General features: G+C 40.2%; 2 protein-coding genes and 3 long non-coding RNA genes across 5 annotated transcripts; 2 read left to right on the forward strand and 3 right to left on the reverse strand.

Moving 5' to 3' along the window:
* The first annotated feature begins 820 nt into the window (after window positions 1-820).
* Window positions 821-2,355, forward strand: LOC134200505 (uncharacterized). The gene is made up of 2 exons (XR_009975463.1): window positions 821-1,813; window positions 2,066-2,355. It is a non-coding gene; the product is annotated as an uncharacterized LOC134200505 (long non-coding RNA).
* A 580-nt stretch (window positions 2,356-2,935) lies between these two features.
* On the reverse strand, window positions 2,936-3,811 carry LOC101747118 (alcohol dehydrogenase 1). Its single transcript, XM_062673507.1, has one exon. The coding sequence runs from the start codon at window positions 3,407-3,409 to the stop codon at window positions 2,936-2,938; it is 474 nt and encodes a 157-aa protein (XP_062529491.1). The 5' UTR covers window positions 3,410-3,811.
* A 3,889-nt stretch (window positions 3,812-7,700) lies between these two features.
* Window positions 7,701-10,558, reverse strand: LOC101735322 (15-hydroxyprostaglandin dehydrogenase [NAD(+)]). Its single transcript, XM_012690580.4, has 2 exons — window positions 10,475-10,558; window positions 7,701-8,513 (listed from the first exon to the last, which is right to left on the reverse strand). The coding sequence occupies exon 2, from the start codon at window positions 8,496-8,498 to the stop codon at window positions 7,737-7,739; it is 762 nt and encodes a 253-aa protein (XP_012546034.1). The 5' UTR covers window positions 8,499-8,513; window positions 10,475-10,558; the 3' UTR covers window positions 7,701-7,736.
* Window positions 10,559-11,516: 958 nt separating this feature from the next.
* Window positions 11,517-12,875, forward strand: LOC134200494 (uncharacterized). The gene is made up of 2 exons (XR_009975453.1): window positions 11,517-12,238; window positions 12,598-12,875. It is a non-coding gene; the product is annotated as an uncharacterized LOC134200494 (long non-coding RNA).
* Window positions 12,873-13,738, reverse strand: LOC134200493 (uncharacterized). Its single transcript, XR_009975452.1, has 2 exons — window positions 13,388-13,738; window positions 12,873-13,283 (listed from the first exon to the last, which is right to left on the reverse strand). It is a non-coding gene; the product is annotated as an uncharacterized LOC134200493 (long non-coding RNA).
* Window positions 13,739-22,494: the final 8,756 nt, after the last annotated feature.

Consider the following 22,494-nt stretch of genomic DNA (forward strand, 5'->3'; position numbering starts at 1 on the left):
GACCCAGCCTGTACATTATCCAAATTATCATATCAAAAATGACGCTCTTTTCCGTTGTAGTAAGAATAAGTGTTATCTCACAAATGAATTTTCGTGGAAAGAGGTAGTTCCTTCAGAACTTAGAAACACTGTCATTGCTGAGAATCATAGTGAGCCAACTGCTGGTCATTTGGGTATTTTTAAGACCTACAGACGTATCGCCCTTAGATACTATTGGCCAGGCATGTATCGAGACGTAGCAAATTTCGTAGGTTCATGCTCCACTTGTCTCAAGTACAAAATTCAAAACCATGCTACTCTTGGAGAAATGGGTCGCCCCAAGCAGTGCTCTCGACCGTATCAGATGTTATCGATTGATTTAATGGGTCCTTTACCTGTGACTCGAAAACAAAATTGCCATATTCTAGTGATAACTTGCTGTTTTTCGAAATTTTGTCACATTTATCCAATTAAAAAGGCAACTTCAAACATTATAGTCCGAATTTTAGAAGAGCAAATTTTCCTCGTTCAGGGTGTGCCTCAAACAATTTTTCTCGATAATGGCTCTCAGTTCATTAGTAGTCATACAAATGCACTATTTAAAAAGTATAACATACCAAACGTATTTTTCACGCCAAAATATACCCCCCAGGTGAACACCGTAGAGCGGTATAACAAAACAATTATTACTTGTATTTCTACGTTTGTAGATAGTGATCATCGATCATGGGATACTTTTATTCCTAGTGTCCAGTTTGCCATTAATAATTCGGTTAACGAGGCTACTGGTTTCACTCCGTCATTCCTTGTCTTTGGGAGAGAACTAGTAGTATGTGGCTCTCATTATACTGATATTGATTTGGGTGATCAAGTTTTGTTTCTACCTCGAGATGTGTATGCCGAAAACCTAGGGTGTTTGAGCTCCATCTTCGATCAAGTTCAGAAATCTCTATATCACGCACACGTAAAAAACACTGCTAACTATAATTTACGCAGAAAGCCTTTTGAATTTAATGTAGGAGATACTGTTTATAAACGCGCTTACGTCCTGAGTGACAAAGATAAGTTTTTTAGTAAGAAGTTAGCACCGAAATATATCAAGTGCAAAGTTGTCGAAAAACTCTCGCCACTTGTCTACGTTCTAGAAGACATGTCGGGTAAAAACATAGGCACTTGGCATATTAAAGACTTGAAAATATTAGGACAACACTCATAGTTGTTACGTTTCGTTTTTGTTGCCCATGCCCATTAAAATCTTTTTTTACATTTCTTGCAAAAAGTCGTAAGCCGATAAGACTTATGACTTTCGTTATGCTATGGAGTCTTATAATTTTACATATTATTTGATTTATTTTGACTGTTGGTGAAGTATGAAAGGTTGTGTGAAAGGTGATTGTAAGAAATTGATACACGATTGAAAATTGCGGATTTTAATTTTAAAATTAAAATCCTTATGCGCGACGGGGGGTAATGTAACGTAATGTTACAACTGAAATCGTCTGAAAAATAAAAAGATAAAAAAAAACCTTAAAACAAAAGTATTTATGTTCAAAGCAGTTATTTTATCGACTGTACCGCTGAGGTGAGAACAATAGTTCCCACCTCCCCCCGAGACGTAGGTTCGGCTGGCGCAGACACTGCGCAGCCGCCGGCAGTCGTCACTAGACTTCCTTATTAGTCTTACGTTTGTATTCGAGTTCAGTTAAAGTTCGTTTTCAAACCTAGACGACTTACCTACAAATAATTTATTTAAAAAATATATTTAGTACAGCAATATCGTGTGCTGTTTAATATTAACACGATTAAAATAAACGGATTCGACCCCGCTTTTAGGGTGAGTTGGAAATGGCATATTATATATTTTTAACGCATTACTTTTTTTTATATTTTACTAATCATGCACAGCTTGTTTGCTTCTTCACTTGTTTTTTTGCTTTCATTTTTTATTGTGCATTTACTCCGTTCTGGTTGACCACTACCACGATAATCTCGCCACAAGATGTGGGTACCTTGCTCGAGTTCTCGTTGGTCAACCAGATCGGAAGGTAGATAAACCAGTTTGTGAAATTGGTCTTATCGCTTCCAGGGTTCATGCCTTGCTGCCTTTCACGCTTCTTGCTTCGCTTGATAATCTGCGTCTGTGCTGAAAAGGTCATCTCCGCACAGTAACCCGTACCCTGGTGATCTAGCCAGCCCAGGAAACCTCCAGGAGTCCAGACGTGGTGCTTCAGCGGGTCAACCCACGTCCGTTGGCTGCCGGAATTCAGGAGGGTAACCTACAGAGGGAGAGTCAGATCGGCCGTACAACCACACCCTACAAATTTGTGTGCTCAACTGCCTGTTTTTTTTTTGTAATATATATTTTTTTAACTGAGACACTAGTTTTTTTTTTTTTTTTTAAAGGAAAGACTAAGCAGTTGTCGCAACATATACAAACACTTCTATCTATGCAAATTTTTCAATAATTTGTAGTAAAGTTTAAATTTTAAGTAGACATTTGCACCAGATACTAGATGGGGCGTGACTATTGAGTACATTAGAAAACGATGTTTAAGTGTTAGGAGATGGCGGTATACGACAAAGGAAAGATCTTTCACTGAGCGGGTGATATTGCTCGATAAACAGACGATCCGAATGTAGTTGTTCGGAACTTGTATTTATGCAAGTGTACCTTAAAAATGTCGTAAGCGAGATTCGGGCTTCTGTCAAATATTTTTTTTTCTGTGATAGCTACCATCACAAAGAGACTATAATTATTGTATTCTAATGGAATACCTAAGGTAACCGAACGTTTTTTGGGGAAGGCTTTTTTATTGCGCAACAAATGTCGTACCGGGAGCTTTCAAAATAGATTTTTAAGGAGCGGAAACGAAAATAAAAGCTTCTATGTGATTTTATTCATAAGAAGACATTATTCTTTATTTTCAAAATGATATCTCATTTTATAGTTTATAATTCAGTCACATTCACAATCAACTTGACATGTTCCTTCAGGAATTATTTCGTCAGGTATGGTAATATATTCGGTGGAGAGTGATTCGAAGGCTGGACTTCCTCCGACCACGTCCCAAGATGTCCCCGAATCGGCATTTTTGAAGACCTCAACAGCTCTTATGCCAACTTCATCAGCGCTTTGCCATACTTGATTACTCCTGTATCTGTCAAAAGCATCCTCCTGCTCATCCGAAACAATTTTCGTGAATACCAATGGAGTTAACGTGAAACTTGGGCATAAAGCCACGACCCTCACACCAGTTGATTTATAATTATATGCATGGCCAAATGATTTAGAGAACCCGACTACGCCATATTTCGATGCTATGTAGGCCGGGAAAAATGGTGCCACCCAATGTCCAGTCACTGAAGCCACATTAATAATAGTACCGCCGTGCCCGCACTTATCCAATCTTGTGTGTTCGGAGAATTTCATGGACCATTCGATCAAGGCTATTGTGTTAGTGGTAATGGTGTTTCTTGGATTATCCACGTCGATTACGGCAGCGTTGTTAACTAGCACGTCAATATTCTGGATGTATTCAACTAGTCGATCCCAAACGAATAGGTCTGTCGTAATGTCACACTCAAGAAACAACGCTTTATCATTACCGTATTTGTATTTTAGATTCTCCTCAGCTTCCTTTGGTGTAGTTTTTGTCCAGTATTATAACAACACCGGCACCGTTAGCTAAAAAGTTGTCGGCGATAGCATAGCCGATTCCTTGCGCTGCTCCAGTCACGACGACAACTTTGCCTTCGATTTCGCGCTCATCAGCAGCATTTGCTATTCTGTAAAGTGCTAAACTGGCCAGAATTATGTAGCCCAACATCTCTTGACTGTTTTGAGCCAACTGTTGCCATTTTGATGATAGAAATTGTCTTTATATTAATCCACATTAATACGTTCAATTTAAATAAAGAAAAGTATATATTGCTTCTATATTTGACAAACAATGCATGTGCATTCATGTGAGGCAATTGTTTATAATAGATTGACATGTTTATGGCTTTCTACAATATTGCATGCGGCGGATAGTATTCATAAACTTGTGTGCTTGTAAACATGGATATTATGAAGTGAGGTATGTCTCTTTAGTACTTTATAGTCATTTGAAGAATAATGACAGAAAAAAAACGTAAACCTAAAAACTGTATTTTCTGAAAGTTTAAAAAAAAAGTCGTCCACGCCTACTCGTCTTGAGCGATGTGATGTGCCGATGTTTGAATCCCGCAGGCGGGTACCAATTTTTCTGATGAATTACATACTTAACAAATTTTCATGATTTACTTCCACGGTGAAGGAATAACATCGTGTGATAAAAATCAAACCCACAGAACTTATAATTTGCGTAATTAATCGTGGTAAGACGTCTTATGGTCCGCACGGATAGGTATTACCATCCTGCCTATTGCTGTCGTGAGCAGTACTTTGTGGTTTAATGGTGGTAGGACAGCCGTTTTACTGTAATAATTTAGACTTTAGAACTCATGTCTCAAGGTAGGTTGCGGTATTTACGTTATTGATTTCAATGGACTTCGGTAGCCGCTTAACACCAGCCGTGAGCACGCTCATCCATCTACGGTCCGCGCGCAAGTTCCGAGGATTCGGAAGGAAGCGGGCGGGCGTGCACAGCGCCCGACCGTCGCTTCATACCCCGCACTCTCCCAGTACTAGTGTCGACCTTAACGTGAGAGTACGTTTACCGACTCGTTGTTTTTAGTTTTGCGATAGCAGTGGTAATTACGTGTGATTTCTAACATAAATAGTCTTACATTAAGTCTTTTTATTTACACCAGTAGCTATTTAATTTTATGAAAAAGGAATGGCGAGCACTAGCATAATTAATATGTCTTAGCATTAGAGGAACATTACTGGCAAAAGGATGGCTTAATGGAGGATGTTTGTCGAATCATTTGTTATTGAAGTACGCGAGGAGAGTGATAATAGTACATCAAATTCTTCAACTACTGATTAATCTGATTGCGAGAGTAATTAATAAGATTTCACGTTCATTTTGTTCAATAATTGTTCATTAAATTAAATTCATACGTGATCAATTGTTTTTTTACATAATACCCTCATAGAACTATTTTATAATTTACACTCGCACAGAGGCTTAAGATGTGTTAGCATCGATAGCGCAATATGGACTAATTACAACACTAGTTCATTACATTCACAACATTCCTTAAAATTCCTCGGAGCTCGCGCGCGGACTGTAAGTAATAAAAATAAATAAAACCTAAACAAAAATTTTGAAACACTCCTTCCGCTGGATCGCTTTGTGTTCAAACACATACACACACACACACCGACATGACGTGCACCTTTCTGAGTTCGGGCGGTTGCCGTACCTCAGAGACCAGCGTCGTTGGTCGTCGACTATCGCCTCGACGACGGTCGGGCGTCCTCGGGGGGCGCCGCGAGTCTGGTAATAGTGTTTACCGCGGGAACCCCCTTACTCTGACCGGGTTCTGACCCCGGACGGAGATCGGACGTCAGGCTTAAGAGCGCAGGGGAGTCGTTTAGTGCAGTAGGGCCCTAAAATTCCTTGGGCCCACGGTCTCCCCCCAACACCTTGCAGATCGTCAAGTCCCACATACTCGTAGGAGGTTCGGCCCCCGATGAAAGTGGTATCACAGGGACAGTGCCTATTTCGCGGAGTATAACTTATTCTGAGTGCGCACTCAATTTGTACGGCCACTATTAATACGTTCACTAGGAAGTAAACGTTTAGTTACGAATACCTTTACTTGGAAGAAAACACGTGTAAGTACCATTGTCCTGTCTATTACTAGCGTGAAGCAATGATGCATTCCGTTTTGAATGCAGCAGCCGACGGGCAGCCGTTGTAGTGTAAAAACTGAGTTTTAGAATTCGTGTTTCTAGGTGGGCGCTGGCATTTACATTGTTGATGTCTAAAGGCTCCAGTAAGAACTTAACACCAGGTTCTTTTTTTTTCTGCTTAGATGGGTGGACGAGCTCACAGCTCACCTGGTATTAAGTGGTTACTGGAGCCCATACACATCTACAACGTAAATGCGCCACCCACCTTGAAATATAAGCTATATGGTCAAGCATAGTTACAGCGGCTGCCCCACCCTTCAAAACGCATACTGCTTCACGGCAGAAATAGGTAGGCTGGTGGTACCTACCCGCGCGGACTCACAAGAGGTCCGACCACCAGTAATTACGCAAATTATAATTTTAAGGGTTGGTTTGTGGGTGGAATTCAATCGTAAATTTGTTGAGTACGTATTTCATTATAAAAATTGGTACCCGCCTGCGGGATTCGAACACTGGTGCATCGCTTCAACACGAATGCACCGGACGTCTTTCTTATCCTTTAGGCCACGACGACTTCACGTGGACTTATTCCGTGGAGCTCGTGGACTTATCTAATCAATAAATAAAACAACAAACTTGCATACTTTTTAATGTGGCTAGCCTTATTTTTTTTACAACTAACCTTTTAATTAAAAGGTTTTTAGAGGAACAGTGGCAAAGTGGACGGAAATAACTATAAGGTAGAAGCCCGATATCTTGGACTGACACGATTCACAAACAGACACAGGCTACGATGCTGTACACTCGGCGCCTGATAAGAACAAAGGTCTAAAATCATAATTTCAATTAAATTAAAATAGTTTAATAATTATTATTATAATCAGTTACACTAAAATAGTATTGTTCGCCGGTAAGAGTAACGCCATCTATCGCCAAATAGTCGAACGAATATCGAAAGATCTAGCAGCACCTAGAACGCTCGAGAAGTACACCGTCATCTATTGTCAGATAGCGGAAACACAATACTAGATCTCGAACCTCAGCGCGTAACAGTATTATGTAATTGAAATTATTATTGTAGTCCTTCGATTTATTATTATTGTAGTATTATCGAATAATTATTGTTGTTTAATTGCACTTTATGTTTGAAAACCTACGTTAAGCAGTGTGTAACGCAGTTGTTTAAATCGTTCTTCATGTTTGTTGGTTTAATTAAACAATAGCACTGATATCAATCATATCGTGCAAATCCATAAATCTGCTTTTTTATAACATGTATAATTTATTTGATGAAAACCAATTGTTATGGTTAGAATAGATATTTCCAATTGTTTCAAAATAGCAAGAACAAATATGATAAGTGTGTCAAGCTACGCACAGTGAAGGAATTGCGACACTAATTCAGAGTTAGGACTATTCAAAGTAAGTGATAATGCTTAACTATTTTGGAGCACTTGTGATGACCGAAATCTCCGTATATAATTTAGATAAATAGGTCTTTATTCTCTAGATAGTGGCCATTTGAATCGTGATTCATTTATGGCTAGCAATAAATAGTAAAGTCAAATTATTTTATTATAAAAAAATATGAAAGCCTATTTTCGTATTCAGTCATTTGTTTATCGATAAATCTTTTGTTTTCATTACATTTGTACCTTTTACATCAATGTAGACGCTATACGGGTGAGCTACGTTGACCGTTAATGTTTGCAAGAAAATCAGCATTCAGCCACGTGGCGCTTGTCCTTGGGATGATGATGCAGAGGAGTCGTTTAGTGGGTAGTCCTGAAAACATCCTCGGGCCCGCGGTCTCGCAGTCGCGGACCAGTCTCATATACGGGGACCTCGTAGAAGGACCCCGGCCCAAAAATAAAAAGGCATGTTTCGCTTGTAATTAAATATTTCTTTTAGGAAGACTATCTAAAAAAATACCATGACCAGCTTAAAATTTAATCAAACAAAAATCATTTAATCACATTTCGTATTCGTGTTGTAATAAAACGTTATTTTCAATAACCCAAATAGTTCCAGTTTCGGCTTTGACGAAAATATCTACGGCAGCGTTACTGACGGCATCCACACTCTGAAACTTCATGCTCCTAACGAACTCTAAAATATGACTAGGGATATTCTTCTCAGCATCTTCATCTAAATATTTTTTAACTAAAGACGTTGTTGTAAAACCTGGACACAGAGCAATTACTCTCACACCGCTGTTATCAAAATTGAACTGATGGCCAATAGCTTTTGTAAAACCATTGAGGGCATGTTTCGAAGCTTGATATACAGGTCCGAAGTATGAGGAACGAATACCAAAAAGAGATCCCATGTTCAGAATAGTTCCGCCTTTTCCTCCATTCTCTTTGCTCATGTGTTTCCTGAATTTTAGGGTCCATTCGATCGGTGCTAAAGCGTTGACATTCATTGTTAATCTAGGGTTGTCTCTTTCAGAAATTCCAGCATTGTTTATCAAAATATCTACGTATTTATATGCGTTGATTATTTCACAATAAATCAGGTCTAAATCTGTAGTGACGTCACATTTCTTGAATATAGCTTTGTTTCCGTATTTTTCATTTAATATCTTAGTTGATTTTTCTCCTTTTTCTTGTTGTGTGTCTAAAATTATTACTGCTGCTACTTGGTTTTGTAAGTATTTTTCAGCAATACTAAAACCAATTCCGCATGCTCCCCCTGTTATTACGACAATTTTGTCTTTCAGTTCTCTCTCCATATTAACAAGAAACAACTGTAAATGAAGATTTTGTATAGGTATACATATTGATACTATATGACATACAGATTGATATAGGTATATGATAGAAGAGTATGGAAGGAGAAAACATGTTGCGCCGACCCCTGGTGACTGGGAGAACGGCAGGATAATGATGATGATAAACAGATTGATAGGTGTTTTTTTTTTCGACACAAAATCCTAGTTTTAGAAATACATATTTGGAAATAAACAATGTACTTATCTGCTATTCTAAGTATAATTTACTGTAATGTTATGTTAAAACTGTGACTTAGAACTTATGTCTCGAGGTGGGTGGCGGCATTTACGTCGTAGGTGTTTATGGGCTCCGGTAACTACTTAAGACTAGATGGGCCGAGAACTGGTCCACCCACTTAAGAAATAAAAAAATAATTAAACTCTTTCTTCAAAAAATAGGTTATTTTATATTACCACTATTAACATTTGCTGGGAGTTTTACCGCGTCTTGTGGGTCGTCGCCGGTGGGTACCAAAACCCTGCCTATTCCAGGTACGAAGCAGTAATGCATTTCTAATTACCAGTTGGGACAGCCGTTATACTATACATAGTATACTTAAATCTTAGGTCTCACTCAAGCGGCATGGCATACACGCAATACACATTGTGATGTTTATTAAAAACTAGCGACCCGCCCTCGCTTCGCTTCGGAAACTGTAATTTATTATTGATTTCTCCACTATTTAATGGATGTTATTATACATATAAACCTTCCTCTTTAATCACTCTATCTATTAAAAAAAACCGCATCAAAATCCGTTGCGTAGTTTTAAAGATTTAAGCATACATAGGGATATAGGGACAGAGAAAGCGACTTTGTTTTATACTATGTAGTGATGTGATTCTTTCGATTTTGCTCGCTAATAATAACAAACACATTTAAATTAGAGCTCCTGCTGCTGGAGATTTCTTGGCTATTCGATACCGCAGACGTGAGGAAGCTACACATTACGCTTTTGTACGGTTTCAAAATGAATGGTACGGTAACGTGATCTGTTTTAAGTAAGCCGGGTTATAGTTTAATACACTGTGTTGATCGCTCTCCGAAAATCGATGTCTCGTTCGCGCATTAGGGTCGATCTATGTCAAATCGACTGATGATTGGAATCGAATAAAACAAACTGGCAGGATGGAAAAATAAAAATAAAAGTTCTGGGTCACGTTGGATACAGTGTGCTTAGTGCGAGTTTTTCAACGTTTTCGATAGCGTAAAAGTTAACCCAATTTTGTATGCAGTTGGAACAGCGCCCTTAACGGCAAACGTACGCAAACGATCCCATTCCATACAAATATGAGCTAACTTTTACGCTATCGAGAACGTTAAAAAACTCGCACTAAGGACACAAGTGGCAACGGATCGGCCGGACTGGAGATCAGTTAGAGAGGCCTCTGATCAGCAGTTTTTTTCCACAGGAGAAAATCGCTGGTTCCCATCCGCATGGCAGGTGGGGTATGTGGGAGTCGAACCTCACTAAAAACTGCTGCCGCTCACAGCCGGCGCCATTCCCCGGACCGGGCGGGAACCCCGTCAGTGCTATTGAGACGGCGGGACAGGGCTTACGCAGAGCATGTTACATCCATCCCGCCGTCCCCCTGATCAGCGGTGGACATCTATAGGCTGAGATGATGACGATGATGAGGAACCATCGTTAAGGGATGAAAGGGAACTACTGACCGAATTTCATCCAAGTCAAAAGGAATCGATTTAAGCTATCGATCGATTTGACTTTGATTCGATTTGATTTTCAACGAACGAGATCATTAGGGGCCGATATATTTTATATTAAATATATTTTTTTTGGTTTTAGCTAGTCGTAAAACTACTTAATTAAATTCATCGGATTAAAAACATCGGATTTAATATAATGACAATAGAAAATACGAGATTAAACCGTAAAAGTACATTTAGTTACAATTTTATATAGCTTTTATGTTACCTTTAAAATTAACTTGTATTTTTTGAGGCACGAGTTACAAGAACAACTGCTAAACGTTCGAAGTGATAATGTGTCACTGATTATATGAGTATGTGTTTGAAGTTACTTCACAATTATTAACGATTACAAATATTTAATTTGATATTCATCGTGGCCTTGACTCAGCTTTGTACAGAAACCCAAAAATATATGCAAAACAAATGTTTAGGCTTTTAATCTACTTTTTTTTTTTTAATTGCTTAGATGGGTGGACGAGCTCACAGCCCACCTGGTGTTAAGTGTTTACTGGAGCCCATAGACATCTACAACGTAAATGCAGCCACCCACCTTGAGATAAGTTTTAAGGTCTCAAGTATAATTACAACGGCTGCCCCACCCTTCAAACCGACACGCATTGCTGCTTCACGGCAGAAATAGACAGGGTGGTGGTACGTACCCGCGCGGACTCACAAGAGGTCCTACCATCAGTAATTACGCAAATTATAATTTTGCGGGTTTGATTTTTATTGCACGATGTTATTCCTTCACCGTGGAAGTCAATCGTGAACATTTGTTGAGTACGTATTTCATTAGAAAAATTGGTATCCGCCTGAGATCCGAACATCGGTGCATCGCTCAACACGAACGCACCGGACGTCTTATCCTTTAGGCCACGACGACTTCAAAGGTAAACAGATTCGTCTGGCTTTAATGTCCTAAACGCAGTGTCCAGGTAACCTTAGATAATGGTGCCTGCAACAGTCCTGAATAAGCTAAAATAGATAAATTTCAAAAACGTCGTAGAAACATTAATACAAACTATACTAACGGCCGTTTTCAATAACCTATCTATCCCTAGTTTCGGTTACTAAAGATAGACAAATCTATATTTTTGTCCTTACTTACGTTCCAATAACCTATCGACGGGCAGCAGTTCTTATCGGATTTATCTATCCATCGTCGGGAGGACGGATAGCCTGCTAAAGATAGAACGCTCATTCAAATCGTGCTTACTTCCGTTTCAATATGAGTTTTAAGTAACTCTCCGGTAGGCAGCGCTATCTCTAGTATGGGCATTCGCTTATCTGTCAAAATCGGCCGGTTACATGTTTATCTTTCGAAAGTAAATCGCTATAATTTAATAATTGTTTCTCTTCATATTGGCATATTGTAGCAGTGATGATAGTGATATGGAATTATTTCAAATGATAAAGGATTGTGATGCAGATAGTGATAGTGAGGCCGATATCATATGGTTAGGAAAATAAAGATCGTCTGAATTACATGGCGAAGATCAATAATTACGAATTTGACTATAGATTTCTGAGCAAAGGTGTTGTGAATGAATTGATTAATTTAATGAGACCATATTTGAGTGTAACGTCAAAAAGGTAAGATAAATTTTAACCATAAAAGTACTCGTTATTACAACTTATATTTGTTTATAGCAATAGCAAAATTATACCAAATTTTTGTTGTGTTACAAAATCACACTCAACAGGAATTCTATAATACTGCTGGATTCCCATAGTGCCCTAAATGACATTCATATACTAATACTATAACCTGGTAGGCTATTTACCTTCATTCTTATTACACACTGATACCTCTACATTTTATATTTGTGTTACAGGTTCAAATATAGGAGAGGAATTTAGAAATAGAAAAAGAGTATTTTGAATGTGTAATTTGTATGCAATGCATCATTGATGTTTCAAAATGTTGTTGCTTGATGGCCTGGGTCTACATAAGATACAACTATAATTAACCATTCCGATTGAAAAGGTATTTCTTATTTATATTACCTTATTTATATTATTATTATTATATTTTTATTTATTTATATTATATATTTAGGTGTTTATATGAATTTAATATGACACTATTATAATAAATTATCTACATATCAAGAGAACATTGATAACAAGGTGGACTTGGAAATTGCTATTTGCTTGCCGATAGAGGCTATCCCCACAACCCTATCTTTTAACGTGATTAATTAACCCACATACTCAATCGGAACGATTTAAAATGAATCACATATTAAAACAAGAAATACTATAGAGAGGTAATCTTTTTTTTTAGTTAAGAGCTTGTTATACTGTATTGTAAAATAATTTAAGCGAATAATGTATAATTTTCAGATGCATTGGTGTTTGTAAAAGAAGACTCCCTGTATATCATTGAAAAGTAGATTAAAACTAGAAAATATGCAAGCTGTTATTATAGCTACCATGCTGCATAATATCGTCAGAAGTATGAATTTAGAAGAATTAGAATCAGAAATTTCAGTCGCAGATACATTACAGGAAAATAATATAATTGTTCGTAACAATTTTTCAAAACTTACATCTGAAATACAACTATGTACTTATAAATAATTGCTTCCAAAGATAATTTATAAAATAAACTCCAAAGATAATTTGACTATTTTTTATTTTCCAAAATGATAATTACATGGTAGTTAGTACATGCAAGATATTTAATTTAGAATTTGTACATATACTTAAAAAACTATCTAACATAAAATTATTGTTGCCTACTTAATTTATGAAATTTAATATTCCTTTTAAGTAATTTTTAATTTTTTAAATTATCTAAATCTAACTTAACTTTTGCTACAACAATCTCCTTTTCTTTATTTTCCAAGTCAAGTCTCTTTTTTGCTATTAGATATTCTGCTAATGCATTGTCCCTATGCTAGCCTTGCATTTCTTTTGTTCCATCTTGTTTCCGCTTGGCTGTAAAAGTGTTAAAAATATTATATGTGACCTACAACAATGTGCATGCTTTATCCAATATTTCATCTGCAATCCTTACCACCTCCAGCCTGTAACAAAGAGCATAATTATTTCAAATACTACGGCAACCTGAAGAAAAAATCATGTTTATCAATGTGTTATTAGAGACAAACAATCAACTAATTATACTAACCTTACTAAGGTTGTTTCTTATGTTGCCGTAGCGTTCTTTAAGTTTTCCCATTTTAGTCGAAGCTGCGATGGAGTTCGTGGGAAACGACGACTCGACGAATTAAAATCATTTACAAGGGTTTGCCAAGCCTGCTCCTTCAATTTATTGTTTGTGGCAGTTGTTGCCTTATTATTGAAATGTTTTTTCGCCGCCACAAGTTCTGCTAGAATCATCGTCTCATCTTTTGTCATGGGTGCTGCCTTTCTTGACTGAAAAAGATATATTTTCTAAACTTGAACTCAAAGTTTTCAAAGTAAAATTATTATTATCAATGTAGTTCATAGATACTTACAGAATTCATTTTATTTCACTGTAGCTGTTTAATTATAAACACACTTAGAATTATAAACGAAAGTTTTAAAGCGTTTTGGAGGTAAGTCACTCTATGAGGTAAGTCATCATCTAATATAGTAGGTAAACAATAGAAAAACAAACAAAAGAAACTGATCACTGCTTAATGGCAAACGGACTGTCAAAACGTTTCGTTTCATAATTTCGACTAGGGTAAAAATAGCAATACGTCCAATTTAAAAAAATCTACATATGTTTTTATTACTTTTTGTTATAAACAAATGTGTTTATGATAGTCTACAATATGCTGGTTAAATTATAGTTATAATTTAGAATAAAATAAAATAGGTCTTGATCCTGATGTTGTTTCGTATTTGTAGTAGAACGAAACGTATCCAGAGGCTCGGATAAATCGGAGGGAAGAAGGTATCTACTGTTGGTTAAAGAGAGATAGCACTTATCCGTGATTGTGAAACGCAAACTAAGGATAGATACGCTCTTGCTGATATTCGGAGATAGCTATCTATCCGAAAACTCAGATACGTTATTGAAAACGGCCGTTAGTAGAGTTATTTTGTCGCTGCAGTTTGGGTCATAAAACACAGCCGGGCTAGGGCGGTGAGCATGTTGCGCGGGCGCAACGCCATTATCGATAGAAACAAATGAGTCATCGAAGGCAGTCATAGTATATATATACTATGACTGCGATAATAGACTCTTCGACATATGTCGAACATATGACGACATAATAATATGTCGAAGAGTCTATTATAGTCTTTGAACAACAATCGAGATAATAACGAGAATGTTTATTTATTCTAATTATTCTTGCATTCATGCTTTATATTCGAGTTGATAACTGCATTTACTATTAAGTTGTTACTGAAGGTTAATAGCTATCAATAAATCTTAATAAATTTGAATTAAAAATAGTGTAAGAAAAAATGATTTTATTGTAAAAAAAAAGCGTGGTCTGCTTTTCCGGATATTATTAAAATAGCCCTTCTACTCATATGTGTAAAATATTTATAACTACTGATACCATGCACCCCATGCTTTTTTTACAATAAAATCATTTTTTCTTACACTATTTTTTATTCAAATTTATTAAGATTTATTTTCTATTTTTTAGTGGGATTTGGAACGTGCCGGCTAACAATTTTAGTTTATATTACAAACATTTATAATTTGCGTAATTACTGGTGGTAGGACCTCTTGTGAGTTCGCGCGGGTGGGTACCATCACCCTGCCTGTTTCTGTCGTAAAGCAGTAATGCGTTTCGGTTTGAAGGGTGGGGCAGCCGTTGTAACTATACTTGAGACCTTAGAACTTATATCTCAAGGTGGGTGGCGCATTTACGTTGTGGATGTCTATGGGCTCCAGTAACCACTTGACACCAGGTGGGCTGTGAGCTCGTCCACCCATCTAAGCAATAAAAAAAAAAAACTTTAAATTATCTATAGAGATAAATTGAGTGTATTCAAAATTTTCAATGTTCTCCTAAAGTAAATATAAGAGATACTGTTTGCTCAGTTGTATTTGTATAGCAGTGTTGTTAATTATATGCTACAAATACATATTTAAATGTAATACAAAATATGTTACTTCAGTTAAATCTGAGCAATGAAGTAATACGTCCTTCGGCGCCAAAATTGTAATTAGTAAATGAATATATCTTAATCACTTGCCAGTGCGACTAAGAGCGCACATGACAAGAAGGACGAGAATGAATAATTTAGCAGACACTCGATCGTGAGCACTCGTGAACATAGTCTCTTAGTTGGAATATAGAAATTGCGAGTTAGTAGTGCGTGCCAGATAGGCGAGCATGTGTTACGTCCGCTGCGAAGAACACATACATTTTTTACTAGTAGTAGGACCTGTTTGAGTCCACACCGGTAGGTACCTCCACCCTGCCTATTTCTGCCGTGAAACAGTAATGCGTTTCGGTTTGTAGGGTTGGGCAGCCGTTGTAACTGTACTGAGACCTTGGAACTTATATCTCAAGGTAAGTGGCGAATTTTACTTTGTAGATGTCTATGGGATCCAGTAACCACTTAACACCAGGTGGGCTGTGAGCTCGTCCACCCATCTAAGTAATAAAAAAAAACATGTTGCAACGGCTCGAGGTGACTGGGAGAAAAGCAGGAGAATGATGATGATGATGATGTAGTGCAGAGCAACAAGAGCATACTGCCAATTCTTTTGTAATAAATTACTTGTAGGAAGTATTCCGGTAGTCGCGGGTTGTTAACGAATCAAGGTCGCGTCATATATTGATGGCTGTGATTGGCCAACGATGACGTCATATTGCACGAACCAATCACAAAACAGGAAACGCAATAGTGGCGCCAAATGTCAAAATTAAAAAAAAAAAAATCAAACGAAGAAAAAAGATGGACGCGCACGTCAATTCTATTTTCTATACTAATATTATAAAGAGGAAAGATTTGTTTGTTTGTTTGTTTCGAATAGGCTCCGAAACTACTGGACCGATTTGAAAAATTCTTTTTCCATTAGAAGCCGACATTGTCCCTGATGAACATAGGCTACTTTTTATTTTTTTTATTTTTTTGGTTTCATGTGTGTTTTAATGTTTCCGAAGCGAAGCGAGGGCGGGTCGCTAGTGTAATAATAATTAAAAATAATATAATGAGTATTTGAAGAAGTAGACGCCTTTATTCATTTTCTTGGCTACCTCAAGATACCTACCTCTAAGAAATAGACGCAGCACGGGTACCTCTTCGACGTAAGTGTTAAAGCAAAGACTAAGCATTAGGCAGCGGCTTCGCTATACTCCTGTAATTGCTGAAGTCCATGGGCGACGGTAACCACTCACCATCAGGTGGGCCGTATGCTCGTCTAGCTACAAGGGCAATAAAAAAAGGGAGTGAGCAAAGAAATGGTGTATGATAGAGGAGTATGAAAGGAGAAGACATGTTGCGCCGACCCCAAGTTACTGGGAGAAAGGAGAATGATGATAATAATGTAGCGCAGAGTGACGACAGCATACTGCCAAATCTTTTGTAATAAATTACTTGTAGGAAGTTACACAGTAGTAGAATCGTTTGGAAACTGATTACACCGCGTGTAATCAGTTTCCAAACGATTCTTTTCCACCCGATGGTTGTCTGGAAGAGAACGATAGCGATAAGACCGCCAATTGTACTTCTTTTTTTGTATTTAATCGAACCGTTCGTTCCGATATCGAGTCGAGGGAACGCGTTCCCGGCCCCGTCACGTCACAGCCGGAGTCCCGCAAGGCTCCGCCCTCTCCCCGTTACTATTCAGTTTGTATATCAACGATATACCCCGGTCTCCGGAGACCCATCTGGCGCTCTTCGCCGATGACACCGCCATCTACTACTCGTGTAGGAAGAAGGCGTTGCTTCATCGACGACTTCAGACCGCAGCTACCACCATGGGACAGTGGTTCCGGAAGTGGCGCATCGACATTAACCCCACGAAAAGCACAGCGGTGCTCTTCAAAAGGGGTCGCCCTCCGAACACCACGCTGAGCATCCCTCTCCCGACTAGGCGCGTCAACACCCCCGCCCCCGCCGTTCGCCCAATCACGATGTACGACCAGCCCATACCGTGGGCCCCGAAGGTCAAATATTTAGGCGTCACCCTCGACAGTAGGATGACATTCCGCCCCCACATCAAGACGGTACGCGATCGTGCCGCCTTCATCCTAGGACGTCTCTACCCGATGATATGTAGGCGAAGTAAAATGTCCCTTAGAAATAAGGTGACACTCTACAAAACTTGCATACGCCCCGTCATGACCTATGCAAGTGTAGTGTTCGCTCACGCGGCCCGCATACACTTAAAATCCTTTCAAATTATTCAATCCCGTTTTTGCAGGATAGCCGTCGGAGCCCCGTGGTTCGTCAGGAACGTCGACCTCCATGACGACCTGGACTTAGAGTCCATCAGTAAGTATCTGCAGTCGGCGTCCATGCGCCACTTCGATAAAGCGGCACGACACGAGAACCCTCTCATCGTGGCCGCCGGTAACTACATTCCCGATCCTGCGGACAGAATGGAAAGCAGTCGACGTCGCCCTAAACACGTCATCTCGGATCCTCCTGATCCACTAACGGTGCTTTTAGGTACTTCAAGCACCGGTCACCGTTCTCGTCGAACCCGTCGCTTGCGACGAAGGGCTCGACGAGTAAATTAACTCTCAGACACAGCCCACTGAGTTTCTCGCCGGATCTTCTCAGTGGGTCGCGTTTCCGATCCGGTGGTAGATTCTGCGAAGCACGACTCTTGCTAGGGTTCGTGTTAGCAACATCGTCAGGTTTGAGCCCCGTGAGCTCACCTACTAAAGTTAAGGCTACGCTGAAATAGCCGCTAGGGCTATCAGCTTAGGTAGGAAAAAAAAAAAAAAAAAAAACTTAAGAACTTATCACGGGACCAGTCAACGTGGCGTGATTGTTAGTAAAATATTTATTATTATTTATTATTTATTATCATTGAGTAGACATGGCCAGTGGACACATTCAATGTCAAATGATATCTAGCGATGATTTTTTTTGCTATGTTCAAGTTATTTCCTTCGATTGTAAAACCTTAATGGTTTTTTTCCTCTTTATTTTTTTTATTTAGACACAAAAAAGAAGAGTACAGAGTAATAGTACAAAGTAAGAGTACACAGTACAGAGTAATAGGAAAATTATGTACAAAGGCACTGCTTATTTCTTTAAGAAATCTCTTCCAGCAGACCTGCGAGAGGATTATGAGAATAATAATTAAAAGTGATGAGTGTGTGTAGAACAGCTAAAATAACAAATACAACATGATAATTATAGTACATACACATACCTACACGTAGCAAATATTGTTAAACTTGAATACAAAATATCTATATATTAATACGTGAAGCAAAAACTTTGTATCCCTTTTTACGAAAATTGCGCGGACGGAGGAGTATGAAATTTTCCACACTTATAAAGAATGTAGAGAAGAAGTGCACAATGCTAATATTTTTTTTAAATAATGCATAAAAGATACATTAAATCAATAAAGAAAATATTACACACACTACATACCTACCATGTATCTGACGCACACACGCATGCATACTATTTATTGTCAAGTTTTTGTTCTTGACGTCTGTGGTCAAATTGAGAATAGATTAAATATTGTTTGTCTTCATTAATATTTTTTTTATAATGTAGCCTTGGCGAAATTTGTGATTATAGAAGTATAAAATACAATCATAATAGTGTACAAACTTAATATACAATTCCAATTAATTATAGTCGAATTTCGACTACTGCGGGACCTCTAGTTATAAGTAATACAGTATATACGAAGAGTATAGAACAATGATCATTCGGTTGATGGGAGATAGAATTGAGAGGATGTCGGTCAAGAATCACGAAACTCACGAATGTCACGAGATGTTTGAACAATCTGTAGCGTGCAACACTCGGTCGCACTCGGGCGTCATATAGCCTCTCAAGGATATCAGCTTAGGTAGGAAAAAAAAAAAAAAAAATATGATGCGATCGGAGTTCCCGAACGCGCAGGTGTCCCGTGACGTCATGCTACGAGATTCGCACGCGTCGATTTAAGTTGATTGCAAAACGTATTACAATTTTAGTTTTTAATTTGTGTCTTGTAGTGCCTAGCGACTTGTTTACTCTTTTTACTTTATAACAGAACATTCTACACATATTATAAATTATTATATTGTTGAATTGGTGTGTTCCACTTTTATGTGTTCGGAGCATAATATCCCGAGCCGAGAATACAAATAACAAACCACAAATCGATCCGACGCTACGAGGGCCGACTGAGGACTCGGAACAATACAAACATCGGACCAGCGAATCGAAGAGTCAGAAGTGTGGATTCGTTTTTTTTAATTTGTGCGATTGTTACTTAAACAACGAGCTGTAAATGTAGTAATTTACGTAAAACCACTTTATCTTCGTCAGTGCTCAGTGTATTAATTAGGACTTGGAAATTTACATTCAATAAATGATTAAGTAAATTTTCAACACTTGACGCTTCACAAAAACTGGTGGTAGGACCTCTTGTGAGTTCGCACGGGTAGGCACCACCGCCCTGTGTGTGGCGCATTTACGTTGTAGATGTCTATGGGCTCCAGTAACCACTTAACACCAGGTGGGCTGTGAGCCCGTCCAACCATCTAAGCAATACAAAAAAAAATGAAATGCGACGTTGCTGGGGTCGGCGTTAGACGCTTCCGATACAGCGTAAAACATGTCGCCAAATGCCTTAACAACTTGCATATCGATTTTGTCTTTAGTGTTAATTTCAAGTTTTATGGCATATTGATTTGATTAGTTAGATCAAATTATTAATTATCGGCCCATCTCCATCCTTTGTACATTTGCTAAAGTCTTTGAAAGTTTAGTTTATACTCATATTTACAATCATGTAAGAAACCAGCTGTCCCCATTTCAGCATGGCTTCATGACGAAGCGGTCCACAAATACAAATTTATTTCAATACGTAGATGATGTTGCGGTCATCGTTGACAACTCTGGGCAAGTTGACGCAATATATACTGATTTTTCTAAGGCTTTTGATTCTGTGTACTCTGCCGCAAGCAGGGACACACGGCCAACTACCGTGGATGCCCCAAGGCTCCACGGAAGCGCCCGGCAAACGCGCCCCCTAAAACCGCTGGCCCAAAGACTTCGGCGCCCCGCGCGCCGAAACCGGCTTTCGTACCGGCTCCGGTGCCCACCGTCTCCGCGTGGGCGAAACCGTTGCCGTTCACGAAGGCAGGAACGACACCGGCACCCCAACCGCGGTACGCGCCGCAACCTCTACTCGCGCCGCGCCCCGCCCCCGCGCCCGGTCCCGCGCCTCGCCCCGGCCCCGCGCACTCAAACGACTTTACAATTATTCGCGACTACATCGTCGCGATAAATATCGACCGCATGCGTGCGTTCGCCGACGCCATGCGCAGAGCGGTCACGGCCGAAGACCGCCTAAACGCGACGTTCGAATACATCGACGTCATCGAGTCCGTCCAGCGCACGCTGGTTTGATTACCGGTAATCAATGGCGTGCAACGCGAGATTAAAACCCCATTCTTTGAAGTTAGCATTCTACAATGCTAACGGACTCGCGCGTCAGCGCGACCAGGTTTATGAGTTTCTACGTGACAATCTCATCGACATCCTTCTGGTGCAGGAGACCTTCCTAAAGCCCTCGCGTCGCGACCCCAAAGTCGCGAATTACGTCATGGTTAGGAATGACAGACTCTCCACCCGCAAGGGCGGGACTGTCATTTACTATAGGAGGGCCCTGCACTGCGTCCCTCTCGATACTCCCTCGCTCTTACATATCGAGGCGTCAGTGTGCCGCATCGCGCTGACGGGACACCAGCCGATCGTCATCGCATCCGTTTATCTCCCCCCTGACAAACCCCTCCTGAGCAGTGACCTCGAGACACTGCTCGGTATGGGGGACGCGGTCATCCTGGCAGGCGACCTAAATTGCCACCACACTAGGTGGAACTGCCATCGCACGAATGTGAACGGTAGGCGTCTCGACGCGTTCATAGACGACCTCACATTCGAAATATTCAACCCCCCGACCCCCACGTGCTATCCGTACAACGCCGCGCGTCGTCCGAGCACAATAGATCTGGCACTGCTGAGGAACGTAACTCTGCGCTTGCGCTCCATCGAGGCAATGTCAGAACTCGACTCAGACCACCGACCTGTCGTCATGCAGCTCGGTCGCCCACCGCGAACCAGATACGAGGACCATGGTGGATTGGAAGAAGCTGGGCACGTGCTTAGCTGACACCGCTCCACCAATCCTCCCTTGCGGCCCGGATTCAACTCCATCCCCCGAGGACACCGTCGAATCCATAAATATTTTCACTGATCACGTCTCGACGGCGATCACAAGATCTTCAAAGCAAGTTGATGTGGAGGACTGCTTCCACCGCATCAGACTTTCCCCCGATCTTAGGGACCTCGTTAGAGTTAGGAACGCGGCAATCCGGGCCTACGATCGATATCCCACGGATTCAAACCGGACTCGGATGCGTCGCTTACAGCGGGAGGTCAAATCCCGCTTGAGCGACGCCCGAAACGAAAACTGGGATAGTTATTTAAAAGAACTCGCGCCCACTCACCAAGCATACTGGCGACTAGCTAGGACCCTCAAGTCCGAAACTATCGTCACTATGCCGCCTCTCGTACGCCCCTCAGGCCAATCACCGGCTTACGATGACGATGACAAGGCAGAGTTGCTGGCCGATGCACTGCAAGAGCAGTGCACCACCAGCACTCAACACGCGGACCCCGAACACACCGAGTTCGTCGACAGGGAGGTCGAGCGCAGAGCTTCCCTGCCGCCCTCGGACGCGTTACCCCCCATTACCACTTCCGAGGTCAAGGAGGCGATCGATAGCCTGCAACCACGGAAAGCTCCCGGCTCCGACGGCATCCGCAACCGCGCGCTTAAACTGTTACCAGCCCAACTGATAACGATGTTGGCCACCATATTAAATGCTGCTATGACGAACTGCATCTTTCCCGCGGCGTGGAAAGAAGCGGACGTTATCGGCATACACAAGCCGGGCAAACCGAAGAACGAAACCGCGAGTTACCGCCCCATCAGTCTCCTCCCGGCGATAGGCAAACTATACGAACGGCTCCTTCGTAAACGCCTCTGGGACTTCGTATCCGCGAATAAAATTCTTATAGACGAGCAGTTTGGATTCCGCGCCAGACACTCGTGCGTCCATCAAGTGCACCGCCTCACGGAGCACA

Source organism: Bombyx mori, chromosome 17 (genome assembly GCF_030269925.1).
Source record: "Bombyx mori chromosome 17, ASM3026992v2".
Taxonomy (NCBI): domain Eukaryota; kingdom Metazoa; phylum Arthropoda; class Insecta; order Lepidoptera; family Bombycidae; genus Bombyx; species Bombyx mori.

Coding starts and splice junctions, on each gene's coding strand:
- LOC101747118 (XM_062673507.1), bottom strand. CDS start 3,409: ATGAAATTCTCCGAACACACAAGATTGGATAAGTGCGGGCACGGCGGT.
- LOC101735322 (XM_012690580.4), bottom strand. CDS start 8,498: ATGGAGAGAGAACTGAAAGACAAAATTGTCGTAATAACAGGGGGAGCA.